This window comes from Hemiscyllium ocellatum, chromosome 19, assembly GCF_020745735.1.
Source record: "Hemiscyllium ocellatum isolate sHemOce1 chromosome 19, sHemOce1.pat.X.cur, whole genome shotgun sequence".
NCBI classification, from domain to species: domain Eukaryota; kingdom Metazoa; phylum Chordata; class Chondrichthyes; order Orectolobiformes; family Hemiscylliidae; genus Hemiscyllium; species Hemiscyllium ocellatum.
Genome location: NC_083419.1, coordinates 35,608,527 through 35,632,255, shown reverse-complemented (window position 1 = coordinate 35,632,255; position 23,729 = coordinate 35,608,527). Strand labels below are relative to the sequence as shown.

Below are 23,729 nucleotides of genomic sequence, written 5' to 3'. Positions count from 1 at the left end.
GCAGCAGGTCAGGCAGCATCCAAGGAGCAGGAGAATCAACGTTTCGGGCATGAGCCCTTCTTCAGGAATGAGGAAAGTGTGCCAATAAGATAAAAGGTAGGGAGGAGGTACTTGGGGGAGGGGCGTGGGAAATACAATAGGTGGAAGGAGGTTAAGGTGAGGGTGATAGGCCGGAGTGGGGGTGGGGGCGGAGAGGTCAGGAAGAAGATTGCAGGTTAGGAAGATGGTGCTGAGTTCGAGGGATTTGACTGAGACAAGGTGGGGGGAGGAGAAATGAGGAAACTGGAGAAATCTGAGTTCATCCCTTGTGGTTGGAGGGTTCCTAGGCAGAAGATGAGGCGCTCTTCCTCCAACCATCGTGTTGCTATGGTCTGACGATGGAGGAGTCCAAGGACCTGCATGTCCTTGGTGGAGTGGGAGGGAGAGTTGAAGTGTTGAGCCACGGGGTGGTTGGTTGGTTGGTCCGGGTGTCCCAGAGGTGTTCTCTGAAACGTTCTGCAAGTAGGCAGCCTGTCTCCCCAATATAGAGGAGGTCACATCGGGTGCAGCGGATCCAGTAAATGATGTGTGTGGAGATGCAGGTGAATTTGTGGTGGATATAGATACCTCTGCATACCTCGACACGGTCCTGTCCCCCTTAGTCCAAGAACTCCCCACCTACGTTCGGGACACCACCCATGCCCTCCACCTCCTCCATGACTTTCACTTCCCCGGTCCCCAACGCCTTTCTTCACCATGGACATCCAGTCCCTGTACACCTCCATCTCCCATCACGACGGACTCAAAGCCCTCCGCTTCTTCCTTTCCCGCCGTACCAACCAGTACCCTTCCACTGACACCGTCCTTTGACTAACTGAACTGGTCCTCACTGTGAACGACTTCTCTTTCCAATCCTCCCACTTCCTCCAAACCAAAGGAGTAGCCATGGGCCTCTTCGCAGGATATGTGGAACAGTCCATCTTCCGCAGCTACCCTGGCACCATCCCCCACCTTTTCCTCCGCCACATCGATGACTGTATCGGCGCTGCCTCGTGCTCCCACGAGGAGGTTGAATAGTTCATCCACTTTACCAACACCTTCCACCCCGACCTCAAATTTACCTGGACCATCTCAGACTCCTCCCTCCCCTTCCTAGACCTCTCCATTTCTATCTCGGACGACCGAATCAACACTGACATTTACTATAAACCGACCGACTCCCACAGCTACCTCAACTACACCTCCTCCCACCCTACCCCCTGTAAAAAAGCCAACCCATTTTCCCAATTTGTTCGTCTCCGCCACATCTGCTCCCACGAGGACCAGTTCCAATACCGAACAACCCAGATGGCCTTCTTCTTCAAAGACCGCAATTTCCCCCCAGACGTGATCGACAATGCTCTCCACCGCATCTCCTCCACTTCCCGCTTCTCCTCCCTTGAGCCACGCCCCTCCAATCGCCACCAGGACAGAACCCCACTGGTCCTCACCTACCACCCTACCAACCTCCATATACATTGTATCATCCATCGTCATTTCCGCCACCTCCAAACGGACTCCATCACCAGGGATATATTTCCCTCCCCTCCCCATCAGCGTTCCGAAAAGACCACTCCCTCTGTGACTCCCTCGTCAAGTCTATACCTCCCACCAACCCAACCTCCACTCCCGGCACTTTCCCCTGCAACTGCAAGAAATGCAAAACTTGTGCCCACACCTCCCCCCTTACTTCCCTCCAAGGCCCCAAGGGATCCTTCCATATCCACCACAAATTCACCTGCACCTCCACACACATCATTTACTGCATCCGCTGCACCTGATGTGGCCTCCTCTATATTGGGGAGACAGGCCGCCTACTTGCGGAACATTTCAGAGAACACCTCTGGGACACCCAGACCAACCAACCCAACCACCCTGAGGCTCAACACTTCAACTCCCCCTCCCACTCCACCAAGGACCTGCAGGACCTTGCATTCCTCCATCGCCAGACCATATCAACATGACGGCTGGAGAAAGAGCGCCTCATCTTCCGCCTAGGAACCCTCCAACCACAAGGGGTGAACTCTGATTTCTCCAGTTTCCTCATTTCCCCTCCCCACCACCTTGTCTCAGTCCCAACCCTCGAACTCAGCACCACCTTCCTAACCTGCAATCTTCTTCCTGACCTCTCCGCCCCCACACCCACTCCGGCCTATCACCCTCACTTTAACCTCCTTCCACCTACTGCATTTCTAATGCCCATTCCCCCAAGTCGCTCCTCCCTACCTTTTACCTTAGCCCGTTTGGCACACTTTCCTCATTCCTGAAGAAGGGCTCATGCCCGAAAAATCGATTCTGCTGCTCCTTGGATGCTGCCTGACCTGCTGCGCTTTTCCAGCAACACATTTTCAGCTCTGATCTCCAGCATCTGCAGTCCTCACTTTCCTCTATATTCCAAAGAAGTCAGTATTTTAAAAATGTATTATTCATGCAGATGTGAGCACTTTTCACCAGGTGGGCCAGCATTAATTGCCCAATCCTAACTGCCCTTGAGATGCGGTCGGAGCTGCTTTTTGAACTGCTCAATCCATTTAGAATTCCAGCTATGTATAAGTATTCAGTGGTGCTCCCCAGTAGTCAACATTAGGAGTCTACTTTTTTGATTAATGATAATGATCCGAACTTGGCAGACAATGCATAATTTTAAAGTTTGTTGCTGATACAAAATTTAGAAAGGTAGTAAACTATGAGACTTCAGCAAGAACATAAAATGACTGGCAAAATGGGAAGTCAGGGTACAGATACAATTTTATGAGGAAAAGTGGGAAATATACACTTTGATAGGTGTACAAGAACTGAGACATCTGGGAGGTACATGTACACAGTTTTTGAAGGTAGCAGACCAATTTGGGAAAGCTGCTAAAGGCATATTTGGGATCCTTGGTATTATGAAGGCATAGGTGTGTACTGTACATTCAAGAGAGGGAGGAAGCTAGCAAAGACTGACTAAAAGCACAGAGTGTCCTAAACAATTTAAAATGTAACACTTGGATGAAACAAATAGCTGGAGTTGCATTGCCATGCGAAAAAAATAAATTGAATTTCAGCCAATCAGTTTAAAATATGCCCCAGATACCAAACTCCAATCAAATTTGAATTTAATGTTTTGATGACTTCAAACCAATGAAATAATCTGATGTTTTGGGGTATAAAACCAGACATTTTGAACAGTTGGGGGAGAACTGTCAACAACACCAACAAGCATAGACTGCTAACCAAACAGCTCTCTGAAATGTACTGTCCATAAGAAATCTGTGCAGGAGAACACTGAAGATCTTGAGAAAAATCTACAGAGGAAAATTTTCAAGGGAAAAATCGACAAAGCTGACTGGTTTTGAACCATGATTAATTTTTTTGTAAATATTAATCAGGGTTTTTTAATCCAGCCAGCATTGCAGACTGGGGGAAAAAGATAGATTTAAGAGAAAGGAATTGCAAATAGTTGTTTAATGTTCTCTTTTGGACTTAAAGAATAAAGTTGCTAATTCTTATTTTAAACAGTAACCTCTGAGATACTTCTTTGCCTCTCAAAATTTAACAGATTACAGCACGAGATAAGCTTCTCTGTATGTCAGATTTAAGTTAGCAGAGGGGTTTACTCTGTGTCATAGCAGTTTGGGGGCTCTTTGCTGGGATTTGAACTGTTTGGGTCACAGATTCGTGATTTCAATAGGTTTAGACAGATCCAGTCTGAGATTTGGACAGATTTGAATACATTTGGGGTACAAGAAAAGCCCAGTAGATTTAAACACTTGCCAGTTAGTGTCCTAGATCTTTTAAGTGAAACGTAGGTGAGATATTATTTGGAAATGTCCGTGTTGGAGTGGGATGTACAAAATTAAAAGTCACATAACACCAGGTTATAGTCCTACAGGTTTATTTGGAAGCACTAGATTTCAGAGCGCTGCTCCATCATGAACAACCATCTGATGAAGGAGCAGTGCTCTGAAAGCTAGTGCTTCCAAATAAACCTGTTGGACTATAACCTGGTGTTGTGCATTTTTCTAACATGGGTGAGACAGATGGTTTAATTTTGGTTACTTGTAATTAGTTAAATTAAAAATGAGAGAAATGGCACTTAAAATGGCTAAAGAGGTTCTAGGGTTTGAAGATGATTCCCAAATTTGCCAAGAAAGTTTACAAAGAAACAAAAAAGCCCATATTCTTAGAATTAGCAAAGAGGTTAGAATTGGGTTTAACGAAGGACAAAAATAAAGCTGAAATTGTAAGGGAATTACTCAAACACTTAGGTGTGTCAGAGAAAAAGAGAAGTGTAGTCAAGTCAGAAAAACTTAAATTACAATTGAGGAAAATGGAGTTAGAAGATGAACAAAGGGAGAGAGAAAGAGAAGAAAGAGAGTGAGAGAAGGTTTATGGTTGAGCAAAGAGAGAGAATATGAATTTGAGACATTTCAACTTAGTCAGCAAAGTCAAGTTAACAGGATGTAGATTAAAAGATATGGTAGTGATATATACAAATACGTCAAAACTCTGCCACATTTTGATGAGAAAGATGTTGAAGCCTTCTTTATTTCATTTGGAACATTGGCTAGGCGGATGAGGTAGTTTGAGGATTTATGGGTAATGCTAGTTCAGACTAAACTGGTAGGCACAGCGAGTGAGATATTTGCTGCGCTGTCAGATGAGGGGTCAAGAGATTATGAAGAGGTCAAACAGGCTATTTTAAGAGCTTATGAATAGGTACTACTAGTGTACAGACAGCAGTTCAGAAGCATAAAGAAGGAACCAGGTCAGATGTATGTTGCGTTCGAAAGAATTAAACATAGTCACTTTGATAGAAAGGTGTGGGCCTTAAAGATAGATAAGACCTATGAGGCTCTAAGAGAGATTATTCTGCTGGAGGGGCTTTAAAACTCACTTCCAGAAATGGTGGAATTCATGTTGAGTCAAAAGTTGAGTCAGGTGGACTATCTAGTAAACATACCAATAGGAATTCATATGAATGAATAGATAGTTCAAGAAGTGAGATGGGCAGCAGAGTTAGCAGATAAATACATGTTGGTGCATAACACAAGCATCCTGCCAGAATTTTGTCCTGTGAGGGACAGAATTTGGGAGAAGGGGAGATCCTACAGTATGAAACAGTGAACACTGATAAGAGTTTACAACAGATTAAAGAATCCTTACAGGGTGGAAAGGAGATGAAAAGCCTCAGTGTTTTCACTGTAATGGAGTGGGACACAGAAAATTACAGCGCTGATGGTTCAAAAAGGGCACGTGGAAAAGGAGTTTTCACTGCCAGAAAGTGGGATATGTAAAGTCACAGTGCTGGTTGTTAAAGAAAGGCACTGTGGGAAAAAATGTGGTCAAAGAAGCTAAGCCAGTGGCATTAATGAAAGTAGTAAAGGAAACCCCAAGAAGAGCCAAGGACCTACAGGAGCATGCACAGCCTAGGCAGAGACTGGGTATGGAGTTAGTGCCTGATCTCTATAAAGAATTTGTCTCTGTGGGTAACGTTTACTCAGAAAGAACAAGGGGAGAAGGGCAAGAAGTTATAATTTTGAGAGATACACAATCTAACCAGTCTCTAAAAGTAAAACTGAACGAATTTGCACTTTTTCTGATCTGTTACCTGAGAGTGCCATTTGTGGGATAGATTAACAGAAATTTAGCGTTCCCCTGTGTAAGTTCAGGTTGGAATGCCAACTCAAGCCTGGGGAAGTAATAGTGGGAGTGATTGCAGAGTGTCAGTTCCAGGAATCCAGTTTATTCTTGGGAAAGATTTAGCAGGGTCCAAGGTGGGAGTGACACACCTTGTTGTGGATAAGCCCAAGCAAGACCAAGAAACTGAGGAGTTAAAAGAAAAATATCCTGGTATTTTCTTAGATTGTGTAGTAACCAGATCCCACTATCATAAGTCACAGCAGGAAGCAAAAACTAAGGAAAAAATGAAGGAGTTGAGGTTCAGTTAGCAGACACCCTGTTTGAGGAGATGGTGCAGGGAAAACCTGCACAGGCAGAGGGTGAGGCAGAAGTGCTTAGTCCTGAAAGGCGAAGGGACTTGCAACAGAAAGACAAGACGCTAAAAGATATATATGTGGATGCGGACTCTGAAAAGGAGGTAGAAAATATTCCTGAAGATTACTATGTGAAAGATAGAACCCGAAGTGGGAAATGGAGACCATGGCAAGTTAGTGCAGAGGAGAAATGGGCTGAAATGCACCAGATTGTGTTGCTGGTAGGATACAGACAGGAAGTGTAATGAGTAGCACATGAACTACTTGTAGGAGGTCACCTAGGGATACAAACGACTCAGGCTAAGGCACAAAAACATTTTTATTGGCCTGGAATGCACAAGGATGTGGTTAACTTTTCCACTTTCTCCTCGAAGATTTTGCCCTATGTGTCATACATGCCAAATGGTAGCTAAGCCACAGGCAGTACCTTTATTGCAAATTCCTGCATTTGAAGAGACTTTCACGCAAGTTCTAATTGATTGTGTAGGTCCCCTCCTGAGAACTAGAAGTGGGAACCAGTACTTGTTAACCATAATGGATGTGTCTGCCAGATTACCTGAGGTAATTCCCTTAGGGAATATCAAGGCAAAAAGTGTAGTAGAGGAGTTAGTAGCTTTCTCCACATGGTATGGGCTACCCAGAGCGATTCTGACAGACTAAGGGTCAAATTTTACATGCTAAGGAGATTGGGGAGAGCTTAAGCATACACAACTTTAAATCCAGTGTGTATCATCATGAATCCCAGGGAGCTTGAGAAAGGTGACATCAGACTATCAGGTTTACCTGAATGATTGGGATAAAGGTATCCCATTCGTATTGTTTGCCATTAGTGATGCCCCAAATGAATCTATTCAGTTCACTTCCTTCAAGTTAATACTCAGGCATGATGTGAAAGGCCCTTTGAAATTAATTAAACAAAAATTGACAGGACCAAAGTCAAAGATCTAACAGATTGTGTATCAGAGATGAGGGACAGATTAAATCAATTAGTTAAACAGCACCTAAAGAGGGCACAGCATAGAATGAAGTAGGTGGCAGATAAAACCTCTGAGATTCGGACGTTTTCCTCAGGAGATGATGTGTCAGTACTGTTACCAGTGATAGAAGATCCCTTCAAAGCCAGATTTAATGGTCCCTATCAAATTGAGAAAAAGTTGAGTCAGGTGGACTATCTAGTAAACATACCAATAGAAAAATACTGTATTGGGTATGTCATGTGAACATGTTGAAACCGTATTATACTAGAGAGAAAGAACTGGAGAAACAGGTGTTAGTTACTGCCTTGAAGAGTGAGGAATCAAATCCAGATATTGTGGATCTTGATGTGCTTCAAAATATGTTTAAAAATGAGGATTGGGACAGGTTAGTAAACTATCTGTCTCTGGAGCATAGTATGCAGGTGAAAGATTTGTTACTTCAGTATGAGGACTTATGCAGGAATCAAATGGAGAGGACTAATGCTATTGCACATGAAGTAGACATAGGGAATACTGTTCCATAAAAAGCAATACCCCTATCAGTCAATCCTTTGAAAGCCAGACAGGTCCAGAAGGAAGTGGAGGCCATGCTCAACGAGGATATCATCAAACCAACCCAGAGCGAGTAGAATTTGCCGACCATCCTCGCTCCCAAACCAGACAGGACTCAATGATTTTGTGTGGATTATTGAAAGGTCAACGCCATAACAAAGTCGGACTCATCCCCAATACTGAGAATGGAGGACGGTATCGAGAAAAGTTGGCTAGCCAGTTACATCGTCGAATTGGACTTATTGCGTGATGACTGTGCTAGTCCTTGCTAGCTTCCTCGCTCTTAAGGGTAGAGTGCACATCTACACCTCATAACACTTCCCCCTTAAGAGAAGAAAAGAACCATCAGAAAGAAAAGATGGCTTCATTTTTTTCTCTATTCCTTAACCACATTATCATGACATACACATAACCTTCATCTAAGTTCATATTAACTTCTTCCCACATATATAACATTCCCACATATATAGATACCAATCTTATCTATACTTTATCAGTTAAATCCATGATAATGCATCTGTGATTACTTTCTTACGATCTGCAACATGTGTGATTTGTAAATTAGAAGTCTGTAATGTAAGACTCCAGTGAAATAGTCTCACATTCTTGCCTTTAAAGTGTTCAAAGAATGCAAGACGATTGTGATATGTGTACACAACCATCTCTGACACATTGTTTGTGATGAATACATTAAAATGTTAGAAGGCCCGTATCAAACGCAATAGTTCTTTTTCAATCATGGATTATTTCCTCTGATGGGTGTTGAGTTTCTTCAAAAACTAACCAGTGTTTGTAAATCTGGGTCACTAATTTCCTTTAGGGAAGGAAACTGCCATCCTTACCTACACTATACTTGGCTGACTCTAACAGCCCTCGAAGATGGATACTAAATGCTGGCGGGGCCTTCATCCTGCGAATGACTTTTTAAAAATACATCGGCAGCAGCTACATTGTAGGTACTCCCTTGTGAACAGGGGATTATGGAGTGCAAAAACAACATGGGCTATGTCTCTTGCAAAATGGAGGCCAAATACCTTGGACAAAGTGGTCCCAGTGACCTTGCTTCCAACACCATAGCCGTGCAGGTGGAAATGCTTGCCCACTAAGGAATAGAGAGAATCACATTTCAGCTGGAAATTCCTTGCCTCATATGCTGAGAGCGTTTGGTAGGGTTGTAGAGGCTAAAAACTTGTCCTCGGGCACCCTGTAGATACCAGTCAAATGTCACTCTTCATTAATTGGCTGTTTGGGGCCTATTTTGTGGCTAACCCCAGTATCATCCCTTTTGAACATGTCGGACAAAGCAAGCGCCCTTGAATGCTATCACTAGAGTCTTGACTGCTTTTGGTGAAAGTGAGGACTGTAAATGCTGGAGATCAAAGTCAAGACCTCAGATGCTGCCTGACATGTTGTGCTTTTGCAGCACCACTCTAATCTTGACTCTTGACTGCTATCCCCAAACTGGTCAATGGTTCACTCGGTGATGAGAGCAACTTTAGACACACATTGCTGATGGTGTGAGATAATCAAAGGTTTTCTGATAGAAAAAAAGCATCCCGTTGTCATGGCGGAAGATGTTCCATACTTTCATTTCAAACATGTCATCCTCCAGTGGGGAAATGAGACTGCAGCAAATGTTAGAACTGTTCATGTGGTTTTTCTGTCTACATTGGTGAAAAGTATATAAATTGATTACAAAGCTGTGCCACCAATGTCTCCTCAAAATATCTGTTCTTACCTTTGCCTACCACAACATCTAGGTACTGCCCTTCCATCTGGGTAGAGGACAGTGTTTGGTGAGTGCTACACCCCAATGACAATTGAAGATTTGGCAAGTGCCCTTTGAGGGCTTATGACTTTGAGAGTTTCCTGAACAGATGTAGGTATACCATCCTTGGCTTCAGCTGCTGCAAACAATGGAGTCACTAGCAAAAGGAAGGCGGAGAGAGAAGGAACCTCTTGATAGTTTGGAGGGAGGTCCTGGAGTCCCTGCCAGTTGCTCCTCCTACCTGTGGGTGCCTGCTGAAGTTGAAGTAGCACCTGAAGTGAGGTTCCCTCGTTCCCCTCTCACTTTGCTGATGATACTGAGCACCCATTTCTAAATACATATTTCTCTCTGTATTATGTTCCATCTGCTAAGTTCTTGTCCACTAATTGAGAACGTCTGTTTTGCCTTTGTAATGTCATCAATTCTTACTTTCTCAACTAATTTTATTCCGTTAGTAACCTTAGGTACAATGGACTCAGTTTCCTCACGAGAGCCACTGATGTAGATTGTACCTCTGACTACTTATTATCATATCCTCCTCACCACTTGCTCAAGTGACTCAGTGTCATAGATTCATATAGCGCAGAAACAGACCCTTGGGTCCAACCAATCCGAACGTAATCCCAAACTAAACTAGGCCCACCTGCCTGCTCCTGGCCCATAACCCTTCAAATCTTTCCTATTCATGTACTTATCCGAATCTCTTTTAAACATGGTAATTGTACCCATACCTATCAATTCCTCTGGAAGTTGATTCCACACACTAACCACCCTCCATGTAAAAACATTTCTCATATCTTTTTTTAATCTTTCTCCTCTCACCGTAAAAATGTGCCCCCAGTCCTGAAATTCCCCATCCTAGGGAAAAGAAAACCACCATTAGCTGTATCTGTACCTCTCATTATTTTATAAACCTCTATAAGATCACCTGTCAACCTCCTACACTTCAGTGAAAAAGGTTCCAGCCTACCTTTATAATTCAAGCCTTCCATACCCAGCAACATCCTGGTAAATCTCTTCCGTACCCTCTCCAGCTTAATAATTTCCTTCCTATAACTGGGCAACCAGAACTGGACACAGTACTCCAGAAGAAGCCTCACCAATGTCCTGTACAACCTTAACATGACTTCCCAACTCCTATACTCAAAGGACTGAGCAATGAAGGCAAACATGCCAAACGCCTTTTTAACCACTCGGTCTATAAATGACATAAACTTCAAAGAATCTTATACATGCATCACTAGGCCCCTCTGTTCTACAATATTAATTTATAATTTCTATTATCTATATCATTATTTCTAAAAGATTGGCCTGTAGTTTCTTTGCATCAAATTTTGAATAAGTATGAAACAGTTGCAATTCTCCACCCCTGTATCTAAGGAGGATTGGACAATTTTGACTGGTGCCTCCATAATTTCCACCCTTACTTCCCTAAGTATCCTTTGATGCATTCACTACTCCAAGGCACTTATCAATCCCATTTGGAGCTCCAAGCTGCTTTGGATGCCCTGAATTATGGTTGGTACTCTCTGCATTGGGTAAAATAAATAAATAATAAGTGCCTAAATCCCAATGATAGCCTGATAGCCATAAGAATGATAAAATATTCTACACACTTACGACACCAGAAAACATTTTAACAACTGAGTCGGGTACACAAAGAGTTTCCAGAAATACTGTGATTAAGCAATTATTCAGAATTTATGCACATGTGCATTTTTCAAACTAAATTGTTTTATTCCATATTTTTACAAATTAAATTCATAATTGATAAAAGCAACAAAAGAATTACATTTTATTTGGTCTTGATTACTACAATTAATAGCCAAGAATTCCTGGAGGAAAATAGGCATAATCAGTTGTTAAAAGTGGCTAAACAAGCTGTATTACAAAATTCCAATAACTGAAGTGTATTGAACTGTTGAACTTCTGCACTTGAAGTACGAGACCAAAATATACATTAAGCACAATCACAATGAAATGACCAGTAGTTGTACAGAAGCAAATATGATTCCAGAAGAAGGGCTTATGCCCGAAACGTCGAATCTCCTGTTCCTTGGATGCTGCCTGACCTGCTGCGCTTTTCCAGCAACACATTTTCAGCAGGAGCAAATATGCTCAATTTCATCGTATGCTTACAATTTGTCTTGTATGAGCACAAAGCAAAATTTGTCTACTGTACCTGCATTGATGCACCCTCCACTCTTGCAATGTATGCCACACGATCCAGAAATGTCACAGTAACAGGAACAGCGACAAAGAAACCACTAACAAATGCCTTGAGGTAACGTCTGCCAAAACTACGTGCCATTATCTGACAAAACAAAATTACAACATAAGTTCTCTGCAACATCACTCAAAACCTCTTTATTGCTGCTCGTCATGATATTGAATATATATTACAATACAAGCAGTCTTATGTTGTAATAATATGGAGAAATGTGAGTGGAAGTGATGATATAAGACAACAAAATAAAGAAACACCATAAATATTTAAAATACTTTGTAGTCAGCTCCCAGGTTATGACAGTGAATACAGCATTCTCACTACAAAACGTGCACCACCTTCCTGTCTACAACTCTCCCACACTATTATCCTCAGCAAGATCATCCCTCCCTTTCAATTCTTCAGAACTAGCATCTTCCCAGAACTTCCACATGCCCTACATACAGCAAGAATTCTTAACTTGCCGGTTATCAAAAACGCCCTCCCACCTTTTTGCAAAACAGCGATGATACTATTAAAATCTTACTGTCACCTAGCTCATTTATATTTATACATGCATGCTTGAAATCTGCTACTGTACAGATTTATGTTTCACCAGTGTATCTGGGAAACAATAATGCCCAGATATCGCTTGGTTGTTGCTGCTAATTATCTCCCTGGTACTGGGAAGAAGCAAAAACTACTCTTTTACCTAGGGACCTCGGACCTTTTTTTCTCCAGAATGGAGTTACCTTTCCTTCCAGGCTCTAGACACCCCTTATCTCCCACATTTGCAAAACAATGGCCGTTCTTCCTTCTGTGGTCCTAAATGATAGGTGTCTGCCTTCAATCAGTTGTCTACCATTCTGTCTATTACCTTTGGTGCAAGTGAGTCGGGAGATCCTACAATACAGCAGCAGTGACCCTGCCACTGGACCAAGGAGTCCTGTGTTCAAGTCGAACCTCCAGAGGTATGTAATAACATCTCCAAACAGGTTGATTAGAAAATATCTTGCAACAAGAACAGATTGAGAGCACAATTTTTTAAAACATGCACCACAACACAAAACAAGCAACCTGGACATGTTTCTACAGGTTATATGTGCAAGCCAGATTGCAAATGTCCATTTACAATTAAAGTTTCTGTCAAGTTTTTGAGAAAAAAAATAGAACATCACAACTAGTTCTGTTGATTTTATCCAACTTCCAGAACGACAACGATTTTATAAATACCTGATTGGATGCAGAAAAACATAACTTGGAATAGAAAATAACCCCTAAATAACATTATCACTAGTTTATTGCAGCTGAGGTTTTAAGTTCTTCTCATCACACAGCTCCAGATTTATTCAAATAAAATGTAGTTAACTGTTTTCACTGAGATTATTAAGGAGCTAATTACAGTGTACAAGGTTTTCCTGAGACAAAAATGAGCAAATTCATTACTTGCTAGCTCAAAAAAAACAAAAGCACAATGCCAAACAGAAGGCCCTTGTGTAGTTTCGTTGGTCCACACTCATTCAAAGTTATAAAGGACAATGGGCAATACAAAAATGAGAAAAGAATATGTAATTTAGAGTCATTTGAATGCCCTTAAGTTGTAAGGATTTAAGATGAGACCAGAGTAAGTCAATTTATTTCTGTGACTGTCAGCAGTAGAGAATATTAGTTATCTTTTAAGTTCTTGGTGTTTCCATCCAGTCAGTGATGTCAGCAATTTTTCTTTAACAGGCAGAGAAAAAGTGAGTTTGCTAGCCAGTCTTAGTTCTGCAATCAAAATTTGTCTCTTTGCTGGTGTTTTGCTTGTTTCTTAGCCACTCCCAATCTTCAGGCTTATTGTCATCTTTTGCAATAGTACAGCTTCTTCTATTAATCTAATATTTTCATTAACTTCCCTAGTGACCTTTCTTGATGAGTTTTTTGTTTATTTTTAAATGTATGTTTGATGAACATTTTGAATTGCTCTTTAAATGATTATTTATCACCGTACACTTTAGTAAACATTGGGTATTTCTATATTCATTCCTGTGTAATTGAATCTTTTTAAGATTCTTATTGCAACTGGGCTATGTCACTTTCAAACTTATAATGTAATTCAATCATACTATGTTTTCACAGAGGATCTTTTATGATGAGATAACTAAACCTGCCTCACCACACAATATTAAGATCTGGAATAAATTTACCCCAGTTACTTCTACAAACATATTGTGCAGAAAACTGGTATGATAGCATTCTGGAATCTCATTTGCCAAATTACCTTTGCCAATTTGTTTGGTTCAATCTACAGAAAGATTGATGAATTTACTGTTTTACCAAAAGATTGCGACACTGACTTCACCACAAGCTCCACGTTTTTTTTATTTGCTTAATTCTCTGTCCAACTTCATAACTACAGTTGGAATCTAACTCTACTTATTCCTAATCTCTTCACTTACTAGTTCTATTTCTTGATCTTCTGACCCAAGATCCTTTCTCACTACTGGCCCCCAAGTCATCTTTTCCAATTGGGGTTGCTCCTCATTTTTTCATTCTGCCTTTTCAAAATGAAGTGTACCATAAGACCACAAGACATGGGAGTGGAAGTAAGGCCATTTGGCCCATCAAGTCCACTCCGCCATTCAAACATGGCTGATGGGCATTTCAACTCCACTTACCAGCGTTCTCCCCGTAGCCCTTAATTCCTCGAGACAACAAGAATCTATCAATCTCTACCTTGAAGACATTTAGCGTCCCGGCCTCCACTGCACTCCGTGGCAATGAATTCCACAGGCCCACCACCCTCTGGCTGAAGAAATGTCTCCGCATTTCTGTTCTGAATTGACCCCCTCTACTTCTAAGGCTGTGAACCCTTGCATATTTACTTCTCAACCAGCCTTGCCAAGTAACTATATATTTGTAATGGCAATTAGATCAAAACAACTCGTCTTGATTTTGTGTGTCTAGCTCTTATGAATATATCTCACATTCAGATAACCAGAGAGGTTTTTCCATAAGGCAGGTGAAAGATGTGCTTGCATCTGTTTCCATGGCTTTTTTTTACCAGAAGAGATCAGTGGCCTGCCACCAACATTCAGTTAAAAGGCTTTTATTTTTATTTACTACTATGCATTCCATGACCTTACTTGCTAATGGACTATTACCATTAAATTTCTTGTCCATTCTTTTTCCACTCAGTTTGCTTTAGCTGAGGGGTAACCTTTTTCACACAGAGGGTGGCGAGTATAAGAAATGATCTGCCAAAGGAAATAGGAGATGCAGGTACAGTTACAACATTTAAAAGACATCTGGAGAGGTACATAGATAGGAAAGTTTAGAGGATTATAGGCCAAGTGCAGGCAAATGAAACTAGCTTGGGAAGACTAGTAGGCATGAATGAGTTAGACTGAAAGGTCCGTTTCAATATTGTAAAATTCTATGACTCTAAGTCACTGCACGTCTATATTGCCTTGACTTTTCTCTTTGGATTTCTAAATCTTCTTTCACCTGATTCTTCCCTCACTTGAGTTTAAAGTAATAAACAGCCCTAATGAAAGGTTAGTGACCTGAAACTTTAAAGGTTTGAAATACTGCCAGATCTGCTGAGTATTGTGAGCATTTTCAATTTTTATCTTAACTAGTTTGCAGTTTTACAGATTAAAGTCAAATTCTCAATGCTAATCTGAAGTACAGCATGATAAATACTTAGCAGATATATCCTTTTTGTTCTTTTCATTCACAGCCTCTTTGGGGTAATTGACATTGTATTAATTCTTTGGCTTTCTTCAAACCTTCCTCAGTCCACATCTCAATACTATCCTCCATCCATTTTTTACTAAGTCTGTTTTATACTTCTTTCTTCTTTAGTTCTTCTGCTTTTACCCTCAATCTCTTCTTCAACAGTTGCCAGGTGAAGGTCACCATATCTTTGTTTCCAATGTCCATACTTGATGATTTTTCTCTACTTATACATTCGCAAGCGCTTTGGTTTATAAAATTCTAACTTTAATTTAATCCAGTCATTTGTCTTTCTGTCCATGCACCTGATTCTCAGTATTCTCCAACATAATCACATTTCAAAAGCTGTTATTCTCCTCTTTCTTCAGAATTCAACTCTGATATCTAAGGAGTGCAATATGTGACTTTACTAGAGAAATCTCACTTACACAATATTCCTCACTTTAGCACTCAGTTTACAAAATCTCTATTCCTGCAATTTCACATTTTGTGTGGTAACAAATAACTGCATTGCTGTGATAGAATAGTGCAAATTATAATCTGTATCTGAACAATGTGCCTAGGCTGTAAGTGCTCAGTTGTAACAATGAGCATTAAAATCATTTGCTGCATTGATATCAATTGTAGGCTGATGATACAAACTGTAAAAAATACAAAATTTAAACACAAGCTGATAGCATAGCAATAAGGATAGCATTTGCTTGAGACAAAAAGTGGTGCTACGTACAAATGAAATGCTGAAAATACAGGAATAATGCAGTGTAAATTAATGTCATCCACAGTAACATTGTACTATTATGAATTTAAAGATATATCATAAATATAGTTTTCTTAAGTGGGTTTCCTCCGGGTGCTCCAGTTTCCTCCCACAGTCCAAAGATGTGCGGGTCAGGAGAATTGGCCATGCTAAATTGCCCGTAGTGTTAGGTAAGGGGTATGGGTGGGTTGCGCTTCGGCGGGTCGGTGTGGACTTGTTGGGCCAAAGGGCCTGTTTCCACACTGTAAGTAATCTAATCTAATCTAAGCAAGATCAAACCTTCCAAGTGGGTCCTTGTTATGGCTTACTCGCTATGAAACTGTGCAACTGACAAGCTGGTTCTTGTAAAGGCTATACTGTGGAACTCTAGGACAAATAGATGGGTTATAACCTTTACAGAAACCCTGCAGCGGTTTGATCAGCCACAATCTAACTGAATGGTGGTGGAAGCTCAATGAGCTGAATGGCCAACTTCTTTCCTATGTATGATTAGGTATTTGCCATCTGTGATAGATCTTACTTCTAAATCTAAAAATCATTTCTTAAATCTTCAACACTTTTGAAAAGAAGAATTGGCACTTGTCTCTCATGACTGTTCCACCATGACTTTTAAAAAGCTCTGATATAGAAGCTTCTTTTGAACTTCTTTGTAATAGAAGGCGACCTCAGTTCTTCAGTTATTATTGCCTCAGTAGCAAGACAGAAGGAGCAAGATCAGCATTAGATTACTTACAGTGTGGAAACAGGCCCTTCGGCCCAACAAGTCCACACCGACCCGCCGAAGCGCAACCCACCCATACCCCTACATTTACCCCTTACCTAACACTACGGGCAATTTAGCATGGCCAATTCACCTGACCCGCACATCTTTGGACTGTGGGAGGAAACCGGAACACCCGGAGGAAACCCACGCAGACACGGGGAGAACGTGCAAACTCCACACAGTCAGTGGCAAGTAATTCAGTATTCTACTCAATTTCTTCAGAAGTTCAGCTCATTGCAGTCAAACGAGTCAGAATCTCAGATGTAAATTCCCCCCCAAGCATGTTATAGTATCCAATGTATGATCCAGCTTTATTTTACTTTCCAGACCTACACATTGTGATTCCAGAAAGTGATTTTTGGACTGTATATTTAAAGATGAACTGACTGCATTTAACAAAAACTGACAATTTAAAAGATACTGCTGTACATACATACAATTATAATTTTGGTAATATGATCTGTGTATGAAATGCTGACCGTTTTTAGGTTTTTGTCACTGTTATTCATATCTATAGTTCCATCAAATATATCAATGTTGGTGGATTAACTGAATAACAAAGTGATCTCATACTATTTCCTACAAGAATGAAGATTTCTTTCTCAGATTGTGGTTCAAAATAGGTGATCTGTGTGGAAAATCCCAAATAAACTATAAAAGGTGGAATTTGTCTTAACTGAAACGCAGTTGCAATTATTTAGCGTGAGTCACATTCTCAAGCTGTTCTAAAAAGCTTCATAGTTGACTGAAGTGTAGCACCATTGGTATGTAGACAATTTGCAGACAAATCCCACAGCAATAGATAACAAACTTTTTTATTTAAAAGACGTCAAATGTTGTTCAGGACATTGGGCAAATTCTTATGCTGTTTTTCAAAAAGCATACAGGTAATGGGATCATTTACATCCACTAACTCAGGCAGGTTTAAAATTAAATCCAAAAGATTTCAAAAAGTGCAGCACTCATCAGAACTATGCTGCAGCATCAGCCTAGATTTTGCATTTAAGACCTGCAAGTCGCCTGGAACCCACATTTTGCAAAATAAAGGCAAGATTACCACCAATCTGCAAGCTTACACTATTGAATATCATTGAATTTACCTTGACATACTTAAACTTAAAATACTAAGCATTTTTATGTAGTCAGAGCAGACATTATGAACTTGCCCAATCACTTAGTAAGTGCTACCCTGCTGAGTTAGTGGATCTTAACAAGATGCACCATAATTCATCTCAAGGATTTTCCTGTTCATATCTACTTAGAGTTATAGAGATGTACAGCATGGAAACAGACCTTTCAGTCCAACCCATCCATGCCGACCAGATTTCCCAACCCAATCTAGTCCCACCTGCCAGCACCCAGACCATATCCCTCCAAACCCTTCCTATTCATATACCCATCCAAATGCTTCTTAAATGTTGCAATTGTACCAGCCTCCACCACATCCTCTGGCAGCTCATTCTACACACTTACCACGCTCTGCGTGAAAAAGTTGCCCCTTAGGTCTTTTTTATATCTTTCCCCTCTCACCCTAAACTATGCCCTCTAGTTCTGGACTCCCCGACCACAAGGAAAAGACTTTGCCTATTTATCCTATGCATGCCCCTCATACCTGATGCAAATTCTTAAACAAAATCATATTATCTGTGCACTTTTTCTTCCTCATGGTTTCTGCAGCATTCAGTACAGCTCATGATCAAGCCATCAGCCTTCTATGCTAATTTACTTTTGTCTGGCTCCATAAGGTTGTCCTTGCCGACAACTGTTCCTCTATGTCTTAATTCAATCAACAAAACTATTCTATCTCTAATGTCATTACCTCTATATTGTGTCAAACTTCAATACTGCTAGATTACTTCAACACAAAGTAAAAGTCACTATAGTCCCAGAGGACCATAGGCTACTCTCTTGTTCGGGTGAGATGACTGGTGTTGGTTTAACCTGATTGCCTCAGGCAAAACAGGGACCTTCAAGGTGAGCTCAGGCAATGTGGAAACTGAACCTGTGCTGGTGGTGTCATGCTGCATCACAAACCAGTCACCTAGACAACTGAATTAACTGCCCTCCCACAAAGTCGTGGATGAATCTCAAATGACCAGAGCTCAAAATTAGGAAACAGCAAAGCCATATTCTTCAGCTCCTGCTAGAAAATATTTTTTTTTGCCACTGATCATATTCCCCACTGCTCAGCCTTAATTAGACTGCTTGTATTTTTCTGTTGCGTTCAACCTTGCAACAGAAGATTGAAAACGTTTTCAATCACATATCCTATCTGTCACTACTATATTCACTAAGAACCCTATTGCAACCTTTCTACTGCCTAATCCCTTTTACACGCTTGCTACCTCCATACTCAACTGTTATTGAGTCACAGAGATGTACAGCACAAAACCAGACCTTTCGGTCCAACTCGTCCAGGCCAACCAGATATCCCAACCCAATCTAGTCCCATTTGACTTGGCCCATATCCCTCTAAACCCTTCCTATTCATATACCCGTCCAGATGCATTTTAAATGTTGTAATTGTACCAGCTTCCACCACTTCCTGTGGCAGTTCATTCCATACACGTACCACCCTCTGTGTGAAAACGTTGCCCCTTAGGTCCCTTTTAAAACTTTCCCCTCTCACCCTAAACCTATCACCTCTAGTTCTGGACTCCACCACCCCACTGTTCTTAAGTTCAATGTTCCAAAGGAGTCATATTAGCCTTGTAACATTAACTTTGTTTCTCTCTCCACAGATGCTGCCAGGACCAAGTTCCTCCAGCACTTTCTGTTTATATTTTAAACCTGTATCTGCAGCATTTTGCTTTTGTCTCTAAAGCTCTCCTTGTTAAAAATATCTTTAAAAAAACAAATTTTGATAGAACATGCTTTGAAGTAAAACACTTCATAAAAAAATGTTTTAAATAAGGTATCGCAGAAACAAGAACAGAAATTGCTGGAAAAGCTCAGCAGCTCTGGCAGCATCTATGGAGAGAAATCAGAGTTAATGATTCAGGTTGAGTGACTCTTCCTGAGAAGGTACCGCAATTTGCTGGTTTGTACAGTTTTCAATCGAATCATTTTTGGGATTTAACTCCAAATCCAAAAGTAAAATTAGGAATTGGAAAGAGATCGGTCTCTCTTAACCTAGTTCTCTATGGATATGGATACACAATTCAAATGTGTCCACATGGAGTATATTGGTACTTAAGTTGTGGAAGTATTCCAGGAGGTTTCATCATTAAAGTTGCTATCTCAAACGACCCTCCTTTGTCAGTCTTCTTTCCTCATGGCCAATAAAGTTTACAGGAAAATGAAAAGAAAGTACACATCCTTTAATGTGACTACTTTGTTTTTAATTTGTTATTCACAGTAACACCCAGAAAATTAAGCTTGAATTATTGAAGATTCCAAGTCAAGCGAGAATCTGTCACTGGTGAATTACAATCTATTTTCTCAATTGCATGCTTTGATTCAGTTAAACTCTGAGTTTTTGATCCCCCACACTCTCCATCACAAAGAGCTGCTACTTCTAACTCCATAATATCACTTGGCTCAATTTCTGTCCATTTTTATCATGACCAAAAAAATCTTGGTGGCCTTCCAATTGCCACCCTCAATATACTTCAGCTATCCAAATCTCTGCTGCATATATCCTTATCTATACTGGCCGCCATTCTCCATTCACTCCAGTCTATGGTAATCTAAACTGTCTCCCAGTTCCCCAAATCCCCAAATTTAAAAGTCTTATTTTGTTCACATCACTCCTTGACCTTGTCTTTCATTTCAAATGTTTCTACTCAATAACCATTCAAACATATCATGCTCAAATTCCAATTTCTTGTGCATCACCCTTAAAAGGACAATTGTGAGATTCTTCAGCCATGTAAGTCCCAACCCAAATTCCTCCTTTAAATCAATTCATAGCATTAGCCCTTCCTAATCTTCTTTGGCTCAACATTCATATTTTTCTTCTTGTCTTTATAAGCCACCTTGGCATTTTTACTGAAAATGTAATTATACAGATGCAGCAAATTATGAGGGTAAAACTTACTGTTGGTAGTTGAGAAAACAAAAACCAAAGCAGACTATTGTATCATTTTTACATAGTGTTACCACTTAAAAGCTCTGTAAATTTTGAGCAAAACAAAAATAAGAGGATAAAGCATTCATTATTCATCCTTTTCACTACACCACATTGCCAGAGCCAACCAATGGTGACAATCTAGCAGTGGAAAATGGAGAACAGACAATGGCAACAATGCACTAAATTTCAACTGAAATTACAACTTTGCAATGGACAATACAGCATAACTATCTTCACCTAGCAGCAAAATTCCTTAAGATGACAGAAATATAAAAGATTTAGATGGTCAAGTTATGCTTTCAGCCCAGTTTTAGTACTCAAAATACTGCCTTCTACTTGTAACTGTGCAATCTATCAGAATGAGATTGTTTTAAAGTTTTTATTTTTGTATATGGTATTCGCATATTAATCAGATCTTAACTTTTTCTGCAGGTGTTGATGCAGAGATAAGAAAAATAAAAGACTGAAAGTTTGGATATTGGGTTTAACACAAATATAATTTAATCAGCAGAAACACAATGTCATATACACTATTGCTCCCAATCTTTCAACTGACCATAAACTAATAAAAACCCACAGACATTGCTGAAGCACAGACCTGTCATATTGTCACTATAGGGAGAGGGTGGGGAGATAGAAACTAATTGAAGCATTGACAGAGGGAAGGGGGAGACAATTCGTAAAGCCAAAGTACAATGGGATCTGGGAGTGCTGGTCGAGGATTCTCTAAAGGTAAACATGCAGGTTGAGTCTGTGATTAAGAAAGCGAATGTAATGTTGTCACTTATCTCAAGAGGATTGGAATATAAAAGCACCGTTGTGCTACTGAGACTTTATAAAGCTCTGGTTAGGCCCCATTTGGAGTACTGTGTCCAGTTTTGGTCCCCACACCTCAGGAAGGACATACTGGCACCGGAACGTGTCCAGCGGAGATTCACACGGATGATTCCTGGAATGGTTGGTCTAACATATGAGGAACGGCTGAGGATCCTGGGATTGTATTCATTGGAGTTTAGAAGATTAAGGGGAGACTTAATAGAAACTTACAAGATAATACATGGCTTGGAAAGGGTGGACGCTAGGAAACTTTTTCCGTTAGGCGAGGAGACTAGGGCCCGTGGACACAGCCTTAAAATTAGAGGGAATCAATTCAGAACAGAAATGCAGAGACATTTCTTCAGCCAGAGAGTGGTGGACCTGTGGAATTCATTGCCGCAGAGTGCAGTGGAGGCCGGGACGCTAAATGTCTTCAAGGCAGAGATTGATAGATTTTTGATGTCTCGAGGAATTAAGGGCTACGGGGCGAATGCGGGTAAGTGGAGTTGAAATGCCCATCAGCCATGATTGAATGACGGAATGGACTCGATGGGCCGAATGGCCTTACTTCCACTCCTATGCTTATGGTCTTAATAGCAGGAGAGAGTACAAGGAGGAAGATGACATGTAAACTACAGGAGGTAGCAGACTTGCAAGCACATAGGAAGAGAAGATGAGGGTGGAGGTGATGGGCACAGGAGCTGGGGAGGATAAGGCATGAGAGAGACGATTTGTGGGGTTGGGAGGGAGGGAGAATTGCAAAGAGATCTTGATCAATTGGATCAATGGGCTGAAGAGTGACAGATGTATTTAGATATATATGGGGTATTGCAATTTGGTAGAAGAAATAAGGGCCTTGGGTAGTGTTGTAAAATAGTGTTGTAAATGTTCAGATAACACAGTTTACCCAGGCATCAGGACCTTGAGATCTTGTTCGGATTATCCAAAATTCGGATAATCGGTGTTGTTCTGTATAGCTGTTGGGGCGGTATGTTGAGGTGATATAAGACGTTGATGAAGGCTCTTCTGGAGTGCTGGGGGGGCGGGGGACATTGTGGGTGTGAGGGGGAGGAGCTGAGATGCGGATCCAGTTCCGCGGAAATAAAGGCAAAATACTGCGGAATTTTGGAAATGTGAGATAAATGGAAAAGTTGCTGGAGAAACTCAGCAGGTCTGGCAGCATCTGCAGGCAGAGAGGATATTAGTTAATGTTTGAGGTGTGGATCAGATACTGTCCGAGCTCCCCCCCCGCCATTCCCGAGCTAAAGCAGCTGCTCTCGAGCAGCAGTCAGCGTGAGGACCAACGGCCGCTTCTCAGCGTTGGCCCGAGCTCGCGCCGGAGCCGGAGCCGGAGCCGGAGCCTCGCCGCCTCCGGGAACCCAGTCCGTCAGAGAGGCTGCAGCATCACAAACAGGCGGCCCCCTCCCAATAACACCCAGAGACAACTTCTAAACCAATCCTTTCCGGAGCCGCTAGTTACCGTTTGTTCACCGAGTCCCGAGTCCGACACAGGGCCCCGGGAAACCCCGCGCACCGCACGGTGCCGTCACTTCCTCCGGACCGGATCGGACCGGCCCGGCGCCGAGCCCTGAGGCTCCTCCGGGACCCGGAGTCCAACATTCAGCCTCAGCCCCAGCCCCAGCCCCACCGAGAGACCGGGCCCTGCGCCTCTCTTTCCCCCCCCCCCCCGGACCCGGAGACCAACATTCACCCCCCGCCAGCGGGAGACCGATCCCGGGCCCAACGACACCATCCGAGACACCGGGCCTTGCGCGTCACCCACAACCAGGATTCCCCACCCAACCCCGAGAGTCTGTCAGTCACACTTCTGAAACATTACTCTCCACAGATGATGCCAGGCCTGTTGAATATTTACACATTCATTTGATTTTAGTTCAGATTCCCAGAATCTGCTGCATTTTGCTTCCCCCACTCCCACGAATCCCTGGAGTTGAACGACTTAGCAGCGATTGTGAAATGTTACGACTGGGACAGTGATAATCCCAATGGAACAAGCTGCCGGTGGAAGTTGTGAGGTGCTCTTAGGCTAACACTCAAATATACTGTTGGCCTGGCAACAAGGTGAATGGCTGTGAAGGGTGTCA

General features: G+C 41.6%; 1 protein-coding gene across 3 annotated transcripts in view; it reads right to left on the bottom strand.

Annotated features, from left to right (window-relative positions):
* The window catches only part of immp2l (inner mitochondrial membrane peptidase subunit 2), a 558,776-nt gene extending 535,514 nt beyond the window's left edge, over positions 1–23,262 (bottom strand). For all 3 annotated transcript variants that reach the window (XM_060839822.1, XM_060839824.1, XM_060839825.1), the window contains exons 1-2: positions 23,105–23,262; positions 11,476–11,607 (exon numbers count right to left, since the gene is read on the bottom strand). In XM_060839822.1, coding sequence (XP_060695805.1) covers positions 11,476–11,604 — 129 coding nt within the window. In that variant the 5' untranslated portion in view covers positions 11,605–11,607; positions 23,105–23,262. The remainder of the gene's footprint in view (positions 1–11,475; positions 11,608–23,104) is intronic.
* Between the last annotated feature and the right edge of the window lie 467 nt (positions 23,263–23,729).